Consider the following 22,015-nt stretch of genomic DNA (forward strand, 5'->3'; position numbering starts at 1 on the left):
TCAGGGTACACACTTCCAGCCCCCCCCCCCCCCCACGGGGTGGGGGGGATGTGGGCTCTGTGGCCACCTGGGAACCCTGCCTAGGCGGCTGGGTTGGTCTTGGCTCTGCGGGGCATCTGGTCTGTGGCCAGAAGCAAGCCGCCAGGCCCCTCTCTGAGTCCCAGGCCTCTCACTTGCGCCCAAGGGCCGAGGTGTGTGACGATATTGTACTTTAGGCCAAGAGTCTGTCTTTCGTCCCAGGGTCAGACAGCATTACAAGTGTGACATCAATAAGAAACCAGGTTGAGACTCACCCTTGCTCCTGGCAGGGACAGGCCTCTGCTTCCCCAGGGAGAGGGAGGGCGGGGCCGTGCCCTCGTCTTTCTGCACAAGGGCACCACCAATGGCACTGTGGCCCAAGTCGTTCAGGTTTGCAAGGTTGCAGAATATGTGACATGGTTTACAGAGGGAGGGGGTTTCGGACCCCTCTGTTGTTCCTAATGGGGACCCAGAGCATGGTTCCTTTAAGCGGAAGAAACACAAAAGGAGGCACCCCAGCCCCTGCCACTCCTGTCCTGCGCCCAGCACCCTCGACCCCAACCAAACGCCAGGAACTGGGGCCCCGGGAGCCTACCTTTGTTCCACACCCGGAGAGGGATGGATGTCTCCAGTTCTCCCAAGTGTGGCCCAGCACCCTGCGGTGCACGACTCCAGGAGGGACAGAGGCGCAGTTATGACGTAGCAGGCGAATGCCCGTCCCTTTTCAACCAACCCCGATTCTACCAAAGAGAAAGGCTCATTGTGGGGCAACTCTACCTTTAACCCCTGTAGTGCTCTCTGGTCTCTGGGCCTGGGCCTCACACCCCGTGGAGGCGACAGCGGCCAACCAGAAGGCAGAGACTGGGTTTTGCATTCATTGTAGCATTTTCCCACTTGTCCTCCACTTACGACAAGGGGTAACCTAACTCTCTCCAATTTTTGTTAGAAATATAGTTTCCCTCTCTGTGACAAACGCTAAGGGAGAACCCAAAGATGAGTTCGTTCAAGTTCTAGCTCTTGGCAGTGGACCCATGGGCGTTCATGAAGTTCGTATCAATAAATAAGTTTAATTAGGACAAAATCTGGGAGTGTTCGGAGAGGGGAGCAGACCAGACACAGGTGAATATGCCCGATCTGTTTAAAAAGGGGGAAACGAATCGTCGCAAATAAAAATACTTTTAATTGTAACGCAAGTGATAGCCAGCTAGGAAACTATGAGGGTACCTGCCGACAACCACAAACCATTTGGGGGGTTGGGACGGAGACCCAAAGAACCGAGAACAGCTTAGGGCAGGTTCGCCGGCTGCTGGTAACCAGCACGTTGCTGGCTTTTAATAGGGGTCTCCACCCCCAAACCCTGCGTTGCAGCATCCTGGGGTGGAGGGTGGGGACGGGACCCTCGGGGGCTGGGATGGGACTCTGGCTGTGCTGGGGACCCCCAGGTGAAGCTGTTCATTCTGGACCTCTCTGCCATGCTGGCCAGTCTTGGGCAGGCCAAGCCCACACCTGCCTGTTAGCCCTGACCCAGGTAAGCAGGGGGACAGGGGGGCCCCCTGGAAAGGAAGTGCACACTTCCTGTGGGGTATGTGCTGAGTGGCTCTCACCGGAAAGATGGGACGGCCGTGCCCCCTGGGGCTGCCGTGGGAAGTGCATGAGAGGTATACAGCAAGAACTAAATAAATGTGGGCTAGCTGGGGGGCACCAGTCCCTCATCCACCACATGGCCTGGCACCGGGTCCTGCCTCCCAGGACAGTCACGGCATTAAACAAGCTGATGTCTGTCAGGTGTCTGGAACGAAGCCTGGTGCAAATTCTGGCAAATTCTAGGCGGGTGTTTGGTGAGTAAAACAGCGTCGGCAAGAGAGCCACACAGCAAACACCCGTTTGCGGGGCGCCTGCTCACGAAGGCTCTCTTGTGGATGGGCACAGTTGAGAACCCAGCTGCCGGAGGCTGCCTTGACCGTCCCAGGACCCCAAGGCTTGGAGGGCAGAGGCCAGGACAGCTTCTGACCTCTGTGGTGCGGTGGGGACGTGTTAACTCCTTCACAGCTGGAGGGGAACAGCTGAGCCCTCTGCTCCCCACCCCACTTCCCCTCCCCTCCCCCAGCCCATGCCCTCGCAGCTCTTCAGGGCCCTGTCCCTTCCAGCTCCTTGGGCCGACTGTGCTCCTGCTCCACGGGGGGTGCTTGATAAAGGTTTATTACATTAAAAATACATCACCGGGCCTTAGGCACTCAGGGCTCGGCCCCGTGTGGCCGCCACCTCCGGGCTCAGGAACCACCCAGAACGCGGGGAAGCGGCAGCGGCGGGGTCGCCAACTCGGGCTTTGGCCGTCCCGACCTCGCTGGCAAACTCCCGTGCGCCCTCAAAGACCGTTTAAATGTCTCGTCTTGGGCAGAGGCTGCTGGCGCTCCGTGGCCGCACGACACTCCTCACGGATGACGGCGCCCGCGGGGAGCTCCGCCAGCGCCCGGCACGGGCCAGGCGCGCGGTGTAGACAGGGGACGTCTGCCGATGTCCGCGCTTGGGCCCGGCGAGGGGCCGGGCCACCTTCCTTACATGCTCTTCCTCACCTTGCCCTTCTTGGAGCGCGCGCCCCGGCCGAAGGCGCCCTGCTGCAGCTCCTGGGCGTGGCGCCGGTTGCGGGCGGAGAGCTGCTTGAGGCCCCCACGCTGCAGGAAGCGCAACTTCTGGGCTCGGCGCCGCTGCTTCAGAATCTGCTGCTTGGTCTTGAGCTCTGAGCGCACACGGCCTGCAGGGCCAGCCGGGGTGCGGGGCTGGGACGCGCCTGCCAGGACAGGGATCCAAGGAGCTCAGCCTCCGGGATGGCTCCCGGCTCCTCCCCTTCCGGGGGCCTCCAGACCGCCCCTCGGGGGACCCCACTCCCGTGCTGTGCTCACTGCTGTGGCCCCAGGGTCTGGCACGTCTTAGGTGCTCAATAAAGCTTACACAGTCTGCTGCTGTGGTCAATAGCACAGAACCGCAAGCCAACCCTGCCAGGGTTCAAATCCCAGCTGGGACCTCTTGGACCTCGGGCAAGTCACTTAACTTCTCTGAGCCTCAGTTCCCCACTCTAAATGACAGATAATAGCACCTGCCTACTGGGTCCCAATGAGGAGCAGACGAGTTACTATGTGGACAGTGCTCAGAACAAGGCCTAGCCCAGAGGAAGACCCTCCTGAGGTTAATTATCACGATTACAGATCATCCAACAAAGATTTCTTGAGCATGTGCTCTATGGCGGGCACTGGGGACCCAGCAATGGTGGACAAAGACTCGAATCCTTGTCTCCCTGGATTGCATGCCTTAGGCTTGTTAGCTTAACCTTCCTTTGGTAGCAGAGCAGTCACAGAAGGCCAGAGAGGGGAAGGGACTTGCCCAAGGTCACACAGCAAAGTGGCAGCAGCCCAGGTCAATGGCCTCACCCGGGCTGCTTTCCCAGGTCTCCAGAAGGGCACTTAGCCCCTGCCTCCTGGCTCCCCACGAAGCTCTGGGTCCCCCTCCTCTACCATGTTCCCTCTCCCTGCCTGGCTCCTCCCTTCCCACGAGAGTGACCTTTTCAGGGCTCCCACACAGATGATCATTAAGGCGGCCCCAGATGTCTCCACTGGGGCCGGGGCGCCTGACAGGGGCCCGTCACCTCCTATGGGGACAAAGCTTGGAGGGAGAACAGCTGCTCCTTCCCAAGGCCCCCAGGCCATCCTCCCCTCCCCACAAGCCGCCCGCCCGCAAGCCCAGAACAGCCGTCTGCTCCATCCCAGGTGGGCAGGGGCTGGGCAGCGAGGGTTGAGAGAGCCCAGCGGAGGCAGGGCCACATCACAGAGGCGCAGGGCGATGGAGACACAGACAGAGGCACGGAGAGGGAAGAGACATAGAGACACAGGGAGGGGGAGAGACCAGCACTGGGAGATGTGTGTGTAGAGAGAGGAACAGAAACAATGAGGGAGACAGCACGAGACAGAGAGGACAGAGAACAACCGAGAGATGCAAAGAAAGAAGACAGAGAAAGAATGAAGAGAGACAGGAGCAGGGACAGGGATCTAGAGTCACAGACGGAAAGACAGAAACTGAGACCCAGAGAGAGGACGCTTCTGAGAAAACCACGGACAGACGGAGAGGGACGGACAGGGGAGGCCCAGCCCAGGAGGAAGAGTGCCCACAGAGAGGGAGCACAGCCTCCAGGAGGCCCAGAGTGAGGATGGGAACGAGTCTAGCAGCTGGGACATGGAACAGGGCCCGGATGCAGAGGCACCCAAGAGGCAGTGACCAGCCCCGCGGGGTTGCGGGGAGGTCTTGGATGGGAGCACCCAGGCCGGGTCGCTGCCCTCGCCTAGAAGACGTTGTATCTTCTCGCCCCCAGGTTACATGTGGCGTGCCCAGCATACAGGCCGTTCCCCCAGAGCAAGGGGGAGCCCTCTGACAGCAAGCTCACTCCCAGAGGTGGGGGCAGCACGGGGGCCGTCGCCCCTCAGGCCATGACAGGGGTCCTGAGTGCTGCTACCAGGTGGCCTTTCTGCCCCACAGGGCCGACCCAGCCCTGGCGTGCAGGGCAGCTGACCACGCTGTGCCTGGGGAGCGCAGGCCCTGCCGACACAGCCCGTTCAAATCCCACTGCAGCCTGGCGCTGGCCCAAGGGCTCAGGCCCCGATCAAAGGGAATCAAATGCCCAGATGATCCAATGGGCCATTTGCCACTCTGTTCTGAGGACCGTCCTACCTTGGCCTCTGCCCCGTTTCCCCCCTCTTCGCTCTGGACCTCGCTGCTGGGATGCCCCTTCGTCCTCTGAGTCACGATCATCGACTTTCTGCTTCTGTTTCCACTTCCGGTAGCTGGGAAACGGTGTTAAGGAGGCTGCGTGCTGGACCCTGGTGCCCTAGACACCTACGTAGCAGGTCCTGCCCGGCTGGCAGACACAGGTCCCACCTCTGGGGGGTGGGGGCAGCAGGAGCCGCTTGGCCCCACCCCCTGGGCCCCACCCCCGACCCAGCTCCCACCTCCAGGGGACGCTAGATAGAAGCCGCTTGGCCCCACCCCCCGGATACAGGTCCCGTTTGTAGGAGCTGCTGATGTAGTGGCCACTCTCCGTCTTGATCTTCTTCTTGTCTTCCTGGCCTGACTGTCCCACAAAGCGCTTCTTCTTACGGTCCCTGCGGGAGAGGGGCTTGGGAGGACTGCCATGAAGGGAGGGGGCCGGGGCGGCCCGCTTGCCCTCGGTGCCTGTTTCCACCCCAGCCCTCTCACTACGTGGCTGAGAGGACTCAAGGGAGGCAGCGTGCCTGTGCCTAGCACGCAGCAAGTGCTCAGTAAAGGCCTGTTCCCTGCCCCTCCTCGTCTCTTCCTGGCAGCCCAGGTGTGGGGTCACCGGGAACTGGGGGGCCTGGAACAGTGTTAGGGGCCCCTCTGGGAGGGTTCCCAATCCTACTCTGCCACCTCCTGGCTCTGCGACCCTGGGTGGGGTCCTATCACTCCTCTGGAACCAGAGTCCAAATGGGAGAAATGGGTCACGAGCTCGGTCTAGAAAGATGAGCTGGCAAAAAGGACAGATGGGTCAAGATGGGTCATACCCTGTTGTGTATGATGAAATTCAGGGGGTGAGAGGTGGGGGTGGGGGTGGGGGTGGGGTCACTGTCCTCGCCGTGTGTGATCACGTGGGACAACACGGGGGGGGGTCACCATCTAGGCTGTGCACAATCAAATGGGGGGGGGATTTCCCGCTCTAGAGGATCAAACAGGAGTCAGAATGGGCAGGTGGCCACGTGCCTGTTGCGTGGGACCACGTGGCAGGCGGGGGCACAGAGGGCGCTCGCTCGCTCGCTTACCACTTGAGCTGCTGCCGTCCCCTGGTCAGGTTCTGGGCTTCATCCCCCATCAGGTCCAGGACAGCACCAGCCACCTGCTGCTCGAATGCCCCCGCAGCCCCACTGATGCTCAGGCTGCAGGGGGCCGGAGGGGGGGGTAACAGGTCACAGGGTCAACGGCGAGCCCATCAGGCCCGACCTGCCGCACCCCAGGACCAGCCAGCCACTGACCCCCGCTCGCTGTCAAAATCCTTGGGCCGGTAGTGGATATAGAACTCCCGGTCCCGGTGCCGGGCCTCCTCCCTCCGCCTCTTGGCTCCCCGCTCAGGTCCCGGCTGCTGCCGCTTCCGGCCTATGACCTCTGTGAAGACATCCTGGCGGACAGAGGCCCCGGTCACACCGGCAGCCCCCGGGGAGCCCAGCTGGCCTCTCCACCCTCCAGTCCAGCCGGAGTCGAGAGCCAGGGGCTAAAAGTTTGGTATTGCCAGTTCCGCCCTCAGTTTCCTCGTCCGCGTTCCGGCACCGCCTCAGCACCGGCAGAGCAGACCGGGTGGGGGAGAGGGGGGGCTGTGGTGCCAAGCGGGGCAAGACCCACCTTCCAGACCCAGGCTGGTCCCTCAGACTGCGTGACCAAGGCAAGGCCCTGCCCGTCTCTGGGCCTGGCCTGGTTCTACACAGTATGGACTAGTCCCAGGGTTTTCACCTGTAGTTTCTGGCTGCTGAGCTCTCTGTCCAAATCAAATAGAAGAGGGACATCCTGGTGGACGAGCAGATCCAGGACCTCGCCCACCAGGCGGACAGGCTGTCCGTGTCCCCCCAGCCTGCCTTCCGGCACGAAGGTCCCACGTCTGAAGCTGCCTGTGTCATGCCCCACTGCTCCCAAGAGTCCCCTCTGCCCCTTTCCTCCTGTCCCGGGCCTCAGGCTGAGATGGTCACAGTGACGATGACAATGATACGGCCGGCACTAGGGACCCTTGGGTGCTGCCGTGAATCTGCCCTGCGGGCCCAAGACCAGGGACCGTTGTCAACTGGCTGCTGTGCCCTGGTCCACGAGGTTCTGAAAATGAGCTTCCCTGAAATGCACTTGGTGGCAAAGGCCGAGCTGAGCCACCAAGAGGCTGCCTGTCACCTCGGCGTGGGGGCCGCACGTCACGTCCTGTTGCAGGACCTCCGATGCCTCTGACAGCAGTGACCCCCCAGACCTCCGTGGGGTGTTAGGTCTACACAGGGCACCCACCCTGAAGATCCTGGATCCTGAGACGCCTCCGGCACCGGGCTTTTGGGTGAGGCACAGGGACCACTCAGCGACGGGGAGGCTGAGGCTCCGAGTTACCGATTTGCACGTGTCAGGGGTGGGGCCCGGCATCCACCCTCAGCGACTGCTCAGAGCCCTGAGAACAGCCCCACCTCTGCCCCTACCCCCCCCAGGCCCAGAATCTAGGGTCCCCAGGGTGGAGCCCATACCTCCAAACTCTCTCCCGCTGCCTCTTCCTCCTCCTCAGGCCTCTCTTCCCGGGGTGCCGGGCAGCCTGGGCCTGGGCCAGCTGGGCCCTCCTGCTGCCCCTGCCGCCCCTGCCGCCCCTGCTGGAAGGTGGCGATGGCCTTGCGGTCCTTCTGCCGCTTGGCGCGCATCACCTGGCTGCTGAGGTCCCGGCTGGAGGCGTTGATCTCAAAGATGGTCTGCGGAGGGGACACAGGAGTCCTTCAGCCACGGGCCGCCTCCTCCCCGGCCCTGCCTTCACCAGTCTGGGGGGCTCCCTATGGCATTTCTCTCCAAGCCCTTTCAACGAGGTGGTTATTCTCATTACCTGCGTTTCACCATTAGAAACGGGAGGCCCAGAGAGGGCAAGTAACCAACCCAAGGTCACACAGCTGAGACAAGCCAGCGTGGGATTTTAAGCCCAGTTCACGTGGCTCTGAAACCAGTGCTCGTAACCATGACACTCTCCAGCTCTCCTTCCCTGATACTGGCTGCCTGGCTTGCCCACTCCCGGGAAGGTCTCTCTGCGTTTCCACACGTGCCCCACACAGGCACCAGGTGGGGTGCTCAGGGGGCGTCAAGAGGGGATGAGAGGCTACTGAAAGCCAGCTCCGGGCCTCTGACATGTCACTCCCCTCTGTGAGCCTCAGTCCACCCCTCTGGAAGTGGCAGGGGATGGCTACCACATGGTGAACCTACTGCAGACCAGCTGGGATGGTTCTAGCACGGGAGGAGTCTCTAGAGATACCGATGAACCAGAGCTGAGAACAAAGAACCTGCAAACTCCCAAGGAAAGCCCCGCCGGGGTCCCGCTGGGGGCGGGGGGCTCGGCCAGAGTCCCGGCTCCACGGCGGCCGCCGCGTGACCCCAGGCCGCAGAGGGCCTCACCCCGCCCCCCGTGTGCTCTCACCCCCTTACTCACCGCCCGCGAGCGGTAGCGCTTGATGGTGTCCACCATCCTCAGCCGCTGCAGCTCCTCCTCCTCGAAGCGCGAGCCTGGTGGGCGTGGGGAGGAGGTGTGAGGCCAGGGGCAGGCTCAGCGGGGCCCACCCACTGCCCCCCGTCCCGTGCCCCAAGCAGGGACTCACTGAAGAGGGGGTGGAGGCCCAGCCCCGCGACGTCCAGCTCCTTGGCCCTCTTGATGGACTCGGGCGAGGGCGCGGGCCGGGAGCGCACGAACTGCTGCTGGGCGTTGTCGGCCACCCGGCCCAGGCCCCGCAGCTCCAGCGACGCTGACAGGGCGCTCCGGAGGCCGCCCTCCTCGTCGTCCACCACGCTCTGCGGCACCCGGCCCAGCACCCCGTCCTCACCGACCGCACCTGCCAGCACACACGCAGAGCCCGTCCGGCCCGGCCCCGGCCTGCGGCCGGCCCTCCCCTCACCGGCCCCAGAATCACGAAATGAGACGCAGGTACGGAGCAGCTCCCACCGCCAGCCGCGCGGATGTGCTCAACCGGGTGCCCACGGTTACGGCCCCAGGGCCGCCGCCTGCATTTACGAATATAGTTCTACTGGAACTCGGCCCCATCAATCCGTTTTCTCACTGCCCCTGGCTAACTTGTGCTCCAAGGGCAGGGTTGAGCAGGTGCCACGGACCGTATGACCTGCAAAGCCCGAGCTGTTGGCTACTGGCCTTCTGCCGACTCGCCCACAAGGCTACCGAATCGCCACGACACTCCCTTACGGAGGAGGAAACTGAGGCTCAGCAGGGGTCGGGAGTCTTGCCCAGCAGCTCTTCAGCCCCCACGCTGAGTCAGGAGCCTGCCGGCCGGCCTTCCTTCCTCTGCACGAAGTCGGCCCCGGGCCAGGCCACCCACCCAGGCTGGCGCTCAGGCAGACGCAGGATGGTCTCCACTGAAAGCCAACCACTCTGTGGGTGACATTTGCTGGGACGCTGCTGTGGGGGCTCCTTCCCTCTCCCTGCCCCTCCTACCCCCGCCGCCCGGTGTCGATCCGGGTCTGCCACAGGCTCCAGAATGGCATTTGGGTGCCGGGCCCAGGGGCTCGGCCGCAGGGGCTCCTGACGCTCCGAGGCACAGAGGCGGCGCACGGTGGGTGCCCGGCGAGCACGTGCAGGGCCGTATGCCGTGTCCAGGCCCCGAGCACAGGGTCCGTTTACACCGGGCCTCCCGCCTCCCTGCGCGGTAACAAGGAACGCGGGGTGCGTGGCTTGGCCTCACAAGTTCTCCGACGAACGCACGAGAACGTGTGCGTTGAGGGCTCGACGGGTGGCAGGCCCATAGGTGGAGGCTGCCATGACCACCGTTTCCTGCCCTACGTGATCCCACCCCACAGAGAGCGAAGGAAAGTTCTGTGAGCTCGGCCTAAACCCGAGTCTCCCTCTACCTGCCTGAGACTGCCCCAGAAACTCAGTTAAGTGCAGGGTCTCAAACATATCCCTCCAGCGGCCGGGCACACAAAAGAAGTGGGGGGTGAAGGCTGCAGTGAACCGGGGGCGGGGGGGGGAGAGGAAGAGGGGCATCTATCCAGGCATGTGGCCTAGCACCGCCTGCACAGCAACCCCAGGAAAAGGCAGACTCAGCACAGCCAGACCTGTTTTCCAAAAGACATCAGAAACCTGGACTTTTATGTGAAATCCTGAATTTAAAATACGGGGATCTCGCCCCGGGGCCAAATCGAGCCCTACCTCCTCCCCAAGCCAGGACAGCGTCACCCCGGGCTGCACCAGCAACCCACAGGGGACCCACAGGAACTCCTGTCCCGGTGCCCCGGCCTCTGCTCACCTGAGGGCCCTTCATGGGGGCGGGCAAGGGTGAGGGCACGGCCGAGGAACAGGTGCAGGTCCAGCAGATAGGGGACCTCGTCTGGAGCCACTAAAGAGTAGGCTGTGCCACTTCGGCCCGCCCGGGCCACGCGGCCTGTGGGAAGAAAAGGTCAAGTTGAAGCAAAGACAAGGGACTCCACGGCCCAGCATGAGTCCCACTGGCCCCACTCTAAAGCAGCAAGCCAGGCCAAGGCCGCACCTCACCGAGCCGCTGTCCCCAACTACAAAAGGAGAAGGGGCACCAACGATCACCGGGGTTCCCTGCACGAGCGCACGAGCCAACGCCGCGCTCTGGGAAGTCGGCAGAAACAAAGATAAGGCACCTTGCTCGTCGTCAGCATCAGAAGTGTGCAGTGTCCCGACTTTGGGAGATCTTCCCCCAAAGACCTGACAGAGAACTGGCTAAATGAACGAGCTGGAAACCCCAGGGTGGGACTTATACAGGCGAGGAAAGGGGCCAGCACACTGTGGCCGGTGACCAAAGCCGGACCCCTATTTGTGTAAATAAAGTTTCACAGGCACACAGCCTCGCTCCTTCATTTACGTATTTTCAAGGGCTGCTTTCACGCTACAACGGCAGAGATCACGGACACTATAAGCCCCCAGAGCCTCAAATCTTTACTTTCTGGTCCTTTACAAACACAACTTGCCCACCCGTCATAGAATGATGCTTAATGGTGAGCGAAAAACACGCACGACGTACACTGATGGAAGAAACAGGTTACAGGAAGGAATATCCGGCGACTCTCGGTCTGTGTTAAGCGAACCCCAGGGTGACCCTCCTTTGGGCTTGTTTCTGCCTCTCGTAAAAACAAAGTGTCTCCATATTCAGGAGGTTCATTTGGGGTGGTCTGACTCACACTTGGTCACAGAGCACAGGAGAAAGTCCCCTGGGGGGGTTCTGTGGACCCCACAAGGAACCTGCAAGGCACCCCTCCCCAGAGCCATGGGAACCAGGGCACCACAAGCAGCAACCAAAGGGAGACCAGGCCCCCTGACCCGCAGCAGGGGACCCAGATGGCGCCTCCCACACACCCCGACTGGAGGTGGAGGCGGTTCTCCCGGGGCCCACCACGGGTGGCCACCGTTTACTCATTCAATGACGTTGAATACACGGAACCTGCCGGCCAGATTCTTCTCTCACGGACGCGTGGTTACCTTACCGGCATTTACAAATGCAACACGCACCTTCGTGAGTGAAGAGGAGGCAAAGAAAGCAGAATGGTGGTGGCCAGGGCTGGGGGAGCGAGGATGGGGAGCTTGTGTTTCATGGGAACGGAACTTCAGTTTGGAAAGAAGGAAAGGTTCTGGACGTGGCTGGTGGCGATGGGTGCACAGCCATACGAACGTACTCACTGCCCCTGACCTCACCCCTAAAAACGGTAACTGTGTGTTATGTACGCTTTACCGCTGTTCTTAAAAAGACAGCAGTGACGAGGGACACAGCAAAGTGACAGCCATGTCACCAGGGAGGCAAGAAGGGATGGCGGTGAAGAAGGGGTTCCAGCCCCAGCTGCCCCACTTTGCTACCTGTATGACCCCCGGCCAGTTATTAACCTCCCTGGCCTCAGCTTCCTCATCTGTGAAGCAGAGCTGATGCCGCTGACACCCGCTACACAGGGCTGTCACAAAGACAAAAAGAGTGAGTAAAACATTGGCACCTGGCCCCGCAGGAGCGCTGGGGGACCATCGAGTGGCCATCACATCACTAACGAGAGGCACGCGACTCACTGCCTTCCATCGCTCTGTTTCATTTTGTAGTTTTCCTGCTATGTGCGTGCCTTACTTTTATCACTGGAGATTAAAGAGTACTTGGCCCGGGAGGGCTGAGAGGAAGGGGGGCCCCACGCGCAGACTCGACAAAGTCAGGAGCTCCTGTCCACCGTGGGTGAACAGGAGGCAGAGGGGTCTGCGGGTGTTTAAACTGTGTGAGGGTTTAAAGGAGACGAGCTGACCAGACAAAGTGACAGAGTTACAGGGAGAGGGCTGTGAGGAGGAGGGGCTCAGGGGATGTGTCATCGGGCACCATGACAGCAAAGGGAGGCAGCGAGCCTAGGACGGGGAGTCAAAGTGGGAAGATCGGCGCTCAGAGCCGTGGGGATCGTGCCCGCGCCGTGCCCCGGAGATGCGAACGCATGGGCCCTTCCCCATGGGCCCTCGAGTTCTCCAGCTGTGGCTCCAAGCCCCGCGGTCGCGGCCCCCCACCCGGGGCCCAGATCCAGCTCCCGACTCCTCACCCACGCGGTGCAGGAAAAGCTTGCCCTTGGCAGGAAAGCTGTAGTTGATGACGTTGTCCAGCAGCGGGATGTCCAGGCCGCGGGCCGCCAGGTCCGTCACGATGAGGGTGGAGCACTTGCCGTGGGTGAACTTGGCGAGGTTGATCTTGCGGGCCGTCTGGTCCAGGGCGCTGTAGATGTGCGCACAACTCACCCCCTGGGTCGTCAGCAGCTGCGCGGAGTGAAGACGAGAGGGAGGGAGAGGGGTAAGGAGGCTGGCGGGAGGCGGGAGAGGAGGCCAGGCCATGGCGGGGGTGCCACGGTGTGGTGGTAGGACCAAGGGTTCTGGGGTCGGGTCCCTGTGGTCTCAGTCCCAGCTCTGGGGGTAGGTCCAGCCTGGTGTCTTCATCAGCACAAAGGGGACTTCACCCCACGTCTCTGCAGGGCTGTTTTGAGTACCAAAGCAGAGGACAGGTGCTGAGGTCTCCCCTAGAGAAGTACCGGCCCAGGACACAAACTCTGCCGCTAAGAAGCTGTGTGACCTTGGGCAAGTTACCTAACCTCTCTGTGCTTTTACTCTCCTTATCTGTAGGATAAGGAGACTGAGAGTTCCCTCTTTGTAGCCTTGCTGTGAAGATTACATGAGCAAATATGCACACAGGGCTGAGCGCGGGGCCTGGAACGCAAGAAGGGCCGTGACGGTGTGAACTGCTCTTCAAAAACTACTACTTTGGTTTTACTCATCAGTGATTCCAGCAGCTGCACGGAGGAACCACCGTTAAAAGCGCATCAGCCAAGTGAAACCCAGTGAGCTGCGTCCTCAGAACACAGACCCCAGGTGGGGCCAACCCGGGGTAGGTGGTGACGACTGGCAAGGGGCCCCAGCAGCCTCCGGGGCACGCGGACTGCCCCACGCCAAGGATCACAGGTATATATGTATGGAAAAACTCATTAGGCTGCTCCCGTAACGGGTGTCCAGGTGGCTCAGATGGTTAAACATCCGACTTCGGCTCAGGTCATGATCTCATGCTCCGTGGGTTTGAGTCCCGCGTCGGGCCCTGTGCTGACGGCTCGGAGCCTGGAGCCTGCTTCGGATCCTGTGTCTCCCTCTGTCTTTGCCCCTCCCCTGCTTGCTCTCTGTCTCTTGTTTCTCTCTCTCTCAAAAATAAACACTAAAAAAAAAAAAGCTGCTCTCGTGAGCTTAGGACGCCTTCCTTACACAGCTTTCAGCTTGCAGGGTACCTCTCCACTTTAAAATGTGAGATCTGGGGGACACTGAAAACCTACAAGAAACGGTAGGATTGTGGGGGATGTACTTCCAAATAACCTGGATGCGGGGGAGGATCAGAGAACTCAAGAGCGGCTGCGAGCTGATACCCGAGTACTTGGGAGTCAGTCACGCCATCTGCCGATGTTAGTGTGCGTTCAGAATTCTTCACAACAAAAAGTTAAAGAACAAAAGGGCTCCGGCCCTGGCCTGCATCCAGCTCTGGTGCTGCCCTCTGGTGGCCGCACACGGAGCTGCAGCTCCGGGAAGGGGGGGGCCTCGGAGGAGGCGCTGGCCCCCGGGAGGGCGGCCCTGGGCAACCCCGTCCCGGCTCCCTCAGGGCCCCTCTCACCTCGCTGAGGTACTCCGCGTGGTGCTTGGTGGCCACAAACACCACCGTCTGGTCCTGGGGCCGCATGACGGTACGCAGCAGGTGGAGCAGCACGGCGGCCTTGGTGTCCTCGCGCACAAGGAAGAAGGAGGTCTGCGGGGAGAGGGGCGGCCGAAGGTGGGCTCCCGCGGCCTCGGCCGCGGGCCCAGGAAGGGGCACGGGCGGAGCCTCACCTTGAGCTGCTCGTTGAGTTTGGCATCCACGTCGAGCCGGATGAGCACGGGCTCCGTGAGGCCTGCGGTCGGTCGGCACAGGGAAGGGTGGGTGGGAGGAGGGAGTCACAAAACCAAGCCCCGCCCCCCCCACCCCCCACCCCCCGCCTGGCCCCCACCCCCAGCGGCGGCCCGGCTCACTCACCGGCCCGGGCGAACTCCACCAGCAGCCTGGGCAGCGTGGCAGAGAACAGGACCGTCTGGTGGCCCCCGGGGAGGCGGCAGAGGATTTCCTGCAGCTGCTCGGCAAACCCCATCTCGAAGAGCCTGGGGGACAGAGGGCGGGGGTCAGGAGAGGCGCTTCCGTTCCCGCGAGCCCCCGACCCGCGCCCCGGCCTCCACCGCACTCTGCCACGCGGACTGGCGTGCGGCCCACGTGCTCCACTCGCTCTCCGGCTCCCCTTTTCTCCACGTGACCTCCTCAGCCCCAGCAGCACCGACCTAAAAACTGTGTCTGTTCTCAGGAATGCGCAGGGTCACGCTGAAGCCAGTGCGGGCAGCCCCCGCCCCCGTCTCGTATCCTCGGGTACCGACTCTCCCAGCACCTGCCCGCACAGGCCGCTGGGTCCCCAGCCCGTGGATGAGCCCGCCAAGGCCCACGGACCCTCAGATTCACCCGAATTCACAGGGCTGCTATGTGATCCCACCCCTATCTGTGCTCCCAGCCGTGTGCTCCTGTCTAGTTCTCTGACACCGCCTGTTGGTTGTTTTGCTGTTGTCTTTGGTGCCCCTAAAAGGGAATACCGGAGGCAAACGCAAAATAAAAACCAGAAGGCCGTGTCAGCTCCGGTGCCGCCTCGGGTCTGTGGCCCACGTTTGGGAAAGCACTGCTCTGGGCAGGCCACGCAGGTCTCTCCCGGCAAAGTCCTTCCTCCCGGCCCTGGAGCCAGCCTTGACGCGGGTGCACGGCGGGGCACCCGCGGCCTCACCTGTCTGCCTCATCGAACACCACGTACTCCACGCTCTGCAGCTTCAGGTTCATCTCCACAGCCACGTGCACCAAGCGCCCGGGGGTGGCAATGATTCTGGAAGGGGGGGTGCGGGCTGGGTCACCCGGGGCCAGGGCCGCCGGCAGAGCCCTCCCCGCACTCCCCAGCAGTCGGCCATCGGGGAAGGGGCCCCAGACCGCCATCCCCAACCCAAACTCACACGTCGGGATTTTCGTGCAGGGCTGCAAACTGGTCTTCTATCCTAGGGGGGAGAGGAGGTGAGAGCGAGACGGAACGGGTCACTTTAGTCCCTCTCCATAACCAGACACCCAGGCGAGGCCCACACCCCAACCCGAGGCTCAGACGCGGGGAAAGGCTATTGCTGTCGTACTAGGCAGAGGCACTGCCCTGACAAGACTTACAAGTTCAAACATACAGAAGGACTGATACCACAAAGAACTCCCACTGGGTTCCCGTCCTTGCCCTCGGACCCCTGGGCACACAGCCCTAACTTGAGTCCTCCTCTGACACATCCTCGGGACCCCTGGGGGAGCCAGAATTTTGAGTGCGGCCTAGCACAGCCCAGGGAGGCGTTTCTGGCGATCACAAGCCCCCACTTCCCCAGGGTGCTCATCTGTGGGACAAGTGTGCTGACTGCACATACGCACACGCGCGCACACACACACACACACACACACACGCCAGAAGGTGGTACCAGCACACTTTCTCAACTGGGGCGATTACAGACCTCCCTGATGTCTGGGCAACAGCTCACAAGTATGTGCACGTATTAAAACACATACAACCGAGCTACCCATTTAGTTGACCCTGCGCACTGGTGGCTCCCTCAGGAGCCCCGGATCCTCGGTCCAAGTTCCAGAACTTCGGTCGGAGTTGTGTGGGAAATTCCTGGTGTTTTACTGCACGTTTCCCTCCTTTGAGGAGTGTGCAGGGACACTGTTCGTGAGCAACCCAGGCTCAATCTGATACCCTGGAGACACGGGGTATGCTTTCATGGTGGTGACCATGGCACGGGGCAAGGGCACACTTACTTGTCCCCGCCCAGGATCAGGGCGGTCCTGAGGCCTGTGAACTTGCCCAACTGGAGAGAGAGAGAGAGAGAGAGAGAGAGAGAGAGACAGATGACTCAGCCCGTGCAGGCCTCCCTGACCGGCCCCAGCTCAGCCCAGCGGCCCCGGCGCCAACACACCTCCTTGGTGAACTTCATGGTCTGCAGGGCCAGCTCGCGGGTGGGCGAGAGGATGAGGGCACGGGCCCCAGTCTGGGCGCTGCGGGTCTTGAGCCGCTCAAACATGGGGATGAGGAAGCAGGCCGTCTTGCCGCTCCCCGTCCGGGCCATGGCCACCACATCCTTGCCATCCAGGATCATCGGGATGGTCTGGAGAGGCATGAGCAGGGGAAGGGTAGGGTCAGCTCCACGCGATCCAGAGTGTCGAGTCCCCCGGGGTGTGGGCGAACTGGGGTTCTTGTTAAGTGGGAAGGGGCTTGTTGCCCAGTCCTGAGCCCATTCCTGCCAAGGCTTATTTGTACACTTGCAGGGAGAGGCAGCTCACTACCCCCACCTCTTTCCGTGGCTGAAACACCGTTCTTTAGGTCAAGCCAGACTCTACCTCCCTGTCTCATCATCCTCCTCCTCCTTGGGACCCCAGAGAATCGTTGTCTACATCTTGGCTAAATGTCTGAGGACAACACCCACAAGCAGGGGGTGACAATGGGGTGCCTGTGAGCTGCCCGGGAGGGGGCCCAGCGGTAGGCAGCCAGGGGGAGGCTCGAATGGCAAAGAGGCCCGACTTTCTCCACCTGTGAAACGGACCAGCTGTGTGGGGCTTCAGCCAGACTAAGAGGGGATCATCGTGACAGCCGGGACAAGGGGTGGGTGTCAAGAGGCTGGACAGGAGGACCAAGTCGGTCATCCCCTCCTCCCCAACTCCATTAACTTGCCCCATCTCGTACCTTCCTCTGGATGGGTGTTGGCACCTTGTAGCCCTTCTTCATGATGCCCTTGAACACTGGGTAGCTCAAGCCTGGGAAAGACACAGGGATGGTCAGGGGGAGGGGAGACCCTAGGGCCCATTACAGAAAACTACACGGGACAAATGACTGTGTCATCAACAAATTAACAGCAGAAGAAAAGAAAAGCGACAGAATAAAACTGAGAGAGACTCGGGAGATGCACCTGCTGACTGGGGGGGGGGGACATGAACCTCCTGGGGATTGCTTTGAACACACTTAGTGCCACCACACAACTGGGGTCTGAGAGTGGCGGGGGCTCGCAGGGTGCTGGGGAGCTGTGCCTGTTCAGGCATGGTAAGCTCCTGTGTCTCCTGGAGGCATGTGGGAATTATTCAGGGATACCAGAGCGGATGTCTGCGATTCGCTTCAGAATCCTCCGGGAAGACGGGGACAGAGGACACAGGACTAACTGTTGAAACTGGCAATGGGTACCGGGAGCTCACTGTTTTCTAGTTTTTGATACATTTCAAATTTTCTATAGATAAGAGAAAGGGTGGTAAGTTGCCAGGGCCCGTGATGGGCACGGGCGAGGGTGCTGACAAACGAAGCATGTGGTCCCGCGTGGGGGAGGTGGCCTTTAGAGACTGAATGGGACGGGCCTTGCGGCAATGGGACGGCAAAAGGAGGCCTGGGGACAGGGAAGTACCGTGGTTGTAGCTGGTTTTTGGTCAATCCTTCATTTTTACAATGCAGGAAGGCAGAAAGTAGCCACGTGTAAATGTTTTTATTTGCTTTTTCTCTAATTATTGATGAAATTTAGCACAGTTTTAGTACGTGAACCTGCTGTCTAAATTCCTTTTGCGAGCCGACTATTCATTTCCTTCACCCAATTTTCTATCAGGGTATCTTTTTCTTATTGATTCGTAAAAGCTCTTTGTATATCAAGGATATCAACCTTGTATCTGTCCGAAAGGCTGCAAGTATATCCCTGAGACAGCATTTACTTTAACTCAGTTTACAGCGTTTTTTGCCATACGTATGTCTGATTGAAAACAAGTCAAATTGGACGATGTTCAGATCATGCTCACAAAGGGCTTCTTTTTTTTAGAATTACAAAAATATTCACCTTGACATTTAAATCTTTGTGCCGGGTGCTACTGATTTGTAAAGAGCAAGAAAGAGGGTTTAGCGTTATTTCCAGCGAGCCAGGTGTCCCAGTCCCACCCAGCTATTCCACCTTCCCTCCCTCTGCTCTGAAACGCATTCTGTCATGCAGTAAATCCCCGAATGTCCTGGCCCGTTCTGTCGCCAGCACTGCTTTAATCGCTCTCTCGCTGGGCCAGGCCTCAGTGCACCGAACGGATGCCACAGTGCTGGGCCCAGAGCAGACATCAGTCGCGGACCGCAGAGGGCATGACGAGCCCCTGCCCCTACTGCCCCACTGTCCCCGGATGCCTGGCGTGATCACCCACCCATGGACTGGAAGCCTCCGGATTTCTTCTTCTTCTTGTTCTGGGCTCGTACCATGTCCCGGGTGTCGGGCTCCACATCTGAGGTGCATTCCGAGGTGGGGAAGGTGGGCAGGGGTCTGCCAGGTCCCAGCTGGGAGGGAGGAACGGAGAGTCGGTATCACTCCAGGCACAAACAGACCACGGGGGACAGGGAATGTCTTGCTGCGGACGTCCCCCCCACATTCAGGCCGATGTCGCCCCTGCCAGATCACGTGACTTCTCTGCGAAAGGGCTCTCCTACAACCGGGCCAGGGCAGGGCAGGGGGTCAGAGAGTGGGCTGTGTAGACGGACTGCCTAGCTTTCAATCCCAACTGTCACTTACCAGTTGTGAGACCTCAGACCAGAGACTTTATCTCCCTGAGTCTGTGTTTCCCCAACTGGGAAACGTGGAAGACGGACCATGGCACACGCCTCCCTCGGTGTTGTAAAGACTAAATGGGTTAAGTAGAAAGCCTAGAACAGCACCCAACACATGCCTGGGGTGTCACCATCATTGTCATTCTGGCCTGTCATTCAAAGCCCGAATGAAAAACTCTAGGGGCACCTGGGTGGCTCCGTCGGTTAAGCGTCCGACTTTGACTCAGGTTGTGATCTCGTGACTCATGGGTTCGAGTTCTGTATCGGGCTCTGTGCTGACGGCTCAGAGCCTGGAGCCCGCTTCAGATTCTGTGTCTCCCTCTCTCTGCCCCTCCCTTGCTCATGCTGTTTCTCTCTGTCTCAAAAATAAATAAAACATTAAAAAAAAAAAATCAAAAACTCTAGAGGGTCAATCAAAGCATGCAGTGTATGTGTGGTACTAGACTTTCCAAGCTGCCCTGTTCTGGTCCATCACTTGTCCCCACTCTGCTCTCTCTCTCCTCTTGGCCTCCTTCCCCTTATCCAGAACCTTCTCACTTGTCCTGGCACAGCTATACTGAACCCAGACACCTCCTCTGGGGAGCCTTCTCAGACCACAGGACTGTCCCCCTGGCTCTCAGAAATAACATTTCTGGGGGCGCCTGTGTGGCTCAGTCGGTTAGGCGTCCGACTTCAGCTCAGGTCACGATCTCACGGTTCGTGAGTTCGAGCCCCACATCGGGCTCTGTGCTGACAGCTCAGAGCCTGGAGCCTGGAGCCTGCTTCCGATTCTGTGTCTCCCTCTCTCTCTGCTCCTCCCCTGCTCATGCTCTATCTCTCTCTCCTTCAAAAATAAATAAAAAGCCTTAAAAAAATTTAAAAGAAATTAAAAAAAACAACATTTCTGGAGCACTAATTCATGATAATGGTTAAAATTTCCATGGTGCTCTCTCTAAGCCAGGTGCTGCTCTGAGCATTCATATAAATTAGCTCACTTAATTCTCACAGCGACTCTGGGAAGTAGGTACTATTAGTCTGTCCATTTTAGAGAGAAAGAAACTGAGGCACGGAGCCATGAAGTGACCTGCCCAGGCTCACACGGTCAGCAGGGATTTGAACCCTGGCTTCAGAGTCTATGTTCTTTCCTCTGTGACCCTCTATCGTCCCTACAACTGTCTGGGCCAGAGCTGTGAGCTAAGAATGGATTTTACACATTTAAAAGGTTAAAAAAAAAAAAAATCGGGGCGCTGGGTGGCGCAGTCGGTTGAGCGTCCGACTTCAGCCGGGTCACCATCTCGCGGTCCGGGAGTTCGAGCCCCGCGTCGGGCTCTGGGCTGATGGCTCAGAGCCTGGAGCCTGTTTCCGATTCTGTGTCTCCCTCTCTCTCTGCCCCTCCCCCGTTCATGCTCTGTCTCTCTCTGTCTCAAAAATAAATAAACGTTGAAAAAAAAAATTAAAAAAAAAAAAATCAAACAAAGCAGACAGTGCCCTTACGTGGCCCCATGAAGCCTAAAATATTTACCATCTGGCCCTGAATAGGAAAAGTTTGTCGCCCTGTGAAAACAAAGTGCTTGGAACACACTGGGGCCCCCGAAATGTTTACTGAATGAGCAGAATGCACGAACACTGTAATTTCACCCTTGCAACAGTCTTTGGGCAGCATATAATCATCTGCTTCCTATGCATGTGGAAACTTCTGCCCTCTACAGATGTGGCACAGAGCGGTTAAGCAATGTCTCTGAAGTTCCACAGCCAGTACAGGGTTGGGCCACATTTGAACACAGGGCGAAGCTCTTTGTCTGAACCAGATCCGTGGGCTCTTCTTTGGCACCTGCGCTCTGTGCCCTCCTGTGCTTTAGTAATTTCTCCACATTTATAGAGCACCTACTGTATGCCAAGCACTGGGTTCACTGGGGTGAGGCAACACAGTAAGATCCTGTCTGGTCCCTGACCTGGAGGAGCATAGATCCCTCTCTTCATGTAAACATGCACTCTTTCATCTACTTATCCAGACCCTGCTCTGTGTCAGACACCGTCTGGTCACACGGCTGTGGGAAATAATGGGCTTTAGCTCTTTCGCATTAGTGGTGCTCACCCCCCCCCCCCACCATTTGCATACAGTTGGCACTCAGTAGCGGAAACAGTACAAGCCCTGGAACCGGAGGTCTGAATCCTGACTCTCCTGCTCACAAGCTGCGAAGTCTTGGTCAAGCTCCTGAACCCCTCTAGGCCTCAGGGTCCGCCTCTGGAAAATGGGGAAGGCCGCACTCAGCTCAAGGGGCTGGGGTGCGGATTAAATAAATAAGGCATGTAAAGTTCTCAGCAAGGAGCCCGGCACATGGAGCCTGGCCAGCAAACGCATGTTTAATTCACTATTGGTTACCCAGGGCGGCGTCAATGCCTCAAACCACGCGGCCCAGCCTCCCCTTAATTTAACCTCACAAGAATCCCGCAAACTCTCCAAGTCGGAGTTTCGGCACCCGCACTTTTCATTGGACCAAAAGGAGCGAGGACCCGCCCCCTGGGCGAGAAGTAGCCAATGAGGCGCGCGCGACCAAACGCCGGCCAGGAAGGCCCGCAGGCCCCGGACCCCGGAACGCAGAGACTCTGGGCCATCGGGAGCCGCGGCGTGACGGGCACGGACGCACGTGCTCACGCCGGCGGCCCTGCCCCCGACCCCCGGCCAGCCGACCTCTCCCCACCCTCAGCTGTGACCACTTCCCCAGCTGGGGAAACCCAAGCGCGGGGCGATGCGGGGGGCTGGGGCTCGGGCTCCAAAGTGTGTCCCGGCCCCGCGCTCCTACCTTCTGGGCCCGGGCGTCATCTTCCGCCTGAATCTCAAACTCGCCGTCCTCTGAGTCGCTGCTGCGAGCTTGGGAGGCCGCGCCTCGGCGCTTCCGCAGCCCCTTCTTTTTCCTCCACTGGGCCATGGCAGCACGGGACCGAGGTCCGGCCGCCGGGCGCGTGCCGGCCGCCATGCGGGCCCCGGCGCAGGGAACCGGGGAAGGGGGCGGGGCCCGCGGGGACGTACCAACGGCGCGGCCGAGGAGGGGGCGCCGCGTCAACGTGCCCCCGCCTGCGCTGCCTCCCCTTTTGC

General features: G+C 60.0%; 2 protein-coding genes across 6 annotated transcripts in view; both read right to left on the reverse strand.

Annotated features, from left to right (window-relative positions):
• RASAL1 (RAS protein activator like 1) overlaps positions 1 to 2,126 on the reverse strand; it is a 45,660-nt gene extending 43,534 nt beyond the window's left edge. For all 5 annotated transcript variants that reach the window (XR_007145817.1, XR_007145818.1, XM_047827856.1 and 2 more), the window contains exons 1-2: positions 614 to 2,126; positions 294 to 476 (exon numbers count right to left, since the gene is read on the reverse strand). The gene's annotated coding sequence lies outside the window, so the exon portion shown is untranslated. The remainder of the gene's footprint in view (positions 1 to 293; positions 477 to 613) is intronic.
• Positions 2,127 to 2,201: 75 nt separating this feature from the next.
• Positions 2,202 to 21,935, reverse strand: DDX54 (DEAD-box helicase 54). The gene is made up of 20 exons (XM_047827853.1): positions 21,723 to 21,935; positions 18,543 to 18,672; positions 17,071 to 17,141; positions 16,307 to 16,495; positions 16,149 to 16,198; positions 15,317 to 15,358; positions 15,097 to 15,192; positions 14,313 to 14,434; positions 14,129 to 14,190; positions 13,917 to 14,048; positions 12,319 to 12,529; positions 10,041 to 10,175; positions 8,385 to 8,615; positions 8,219 to 8,292; positions 7,281 to 7,496; positions 6,048 to 6,190; positions 5,838 to 5,951; positions 5,061 to 5,165; positions 4,735 to 4,847; positions 2,202 to 2,806 (listed from the first exon to the last, which is right to left on the reverse strand). The coding sequence occupies exons 1-20, from the start codon at positions 21,894 to 21,896 to the stop codon at positions 2,574 to 2,576; spliced, it is 2,643 nt and encodes an 880-aa protein (XP_047683809.1). The 5' UTR covers positions 21,897 to 21,935; the 3' UTR covers positions 2,202 to 2,573.
• Positions 21,936 to 22,015: the final 80 nt, after the last annotated feature.

The sequence above is a fragment of the Prionailurus viverrinus genome, chromosome D3 (genome assembly GCF_022837055.1).
Source record: "Prionailurus viverrinus isolate Anna chromosome D3, UM_Priviv_1.0, whole genome shotgun sequence".
Lineage (NCBI taxonomy): Eukaryota > Metazoa > Chordata > Mammalia > Carnivora > Felidae > Prionailurus > Prionailurus viverrinus.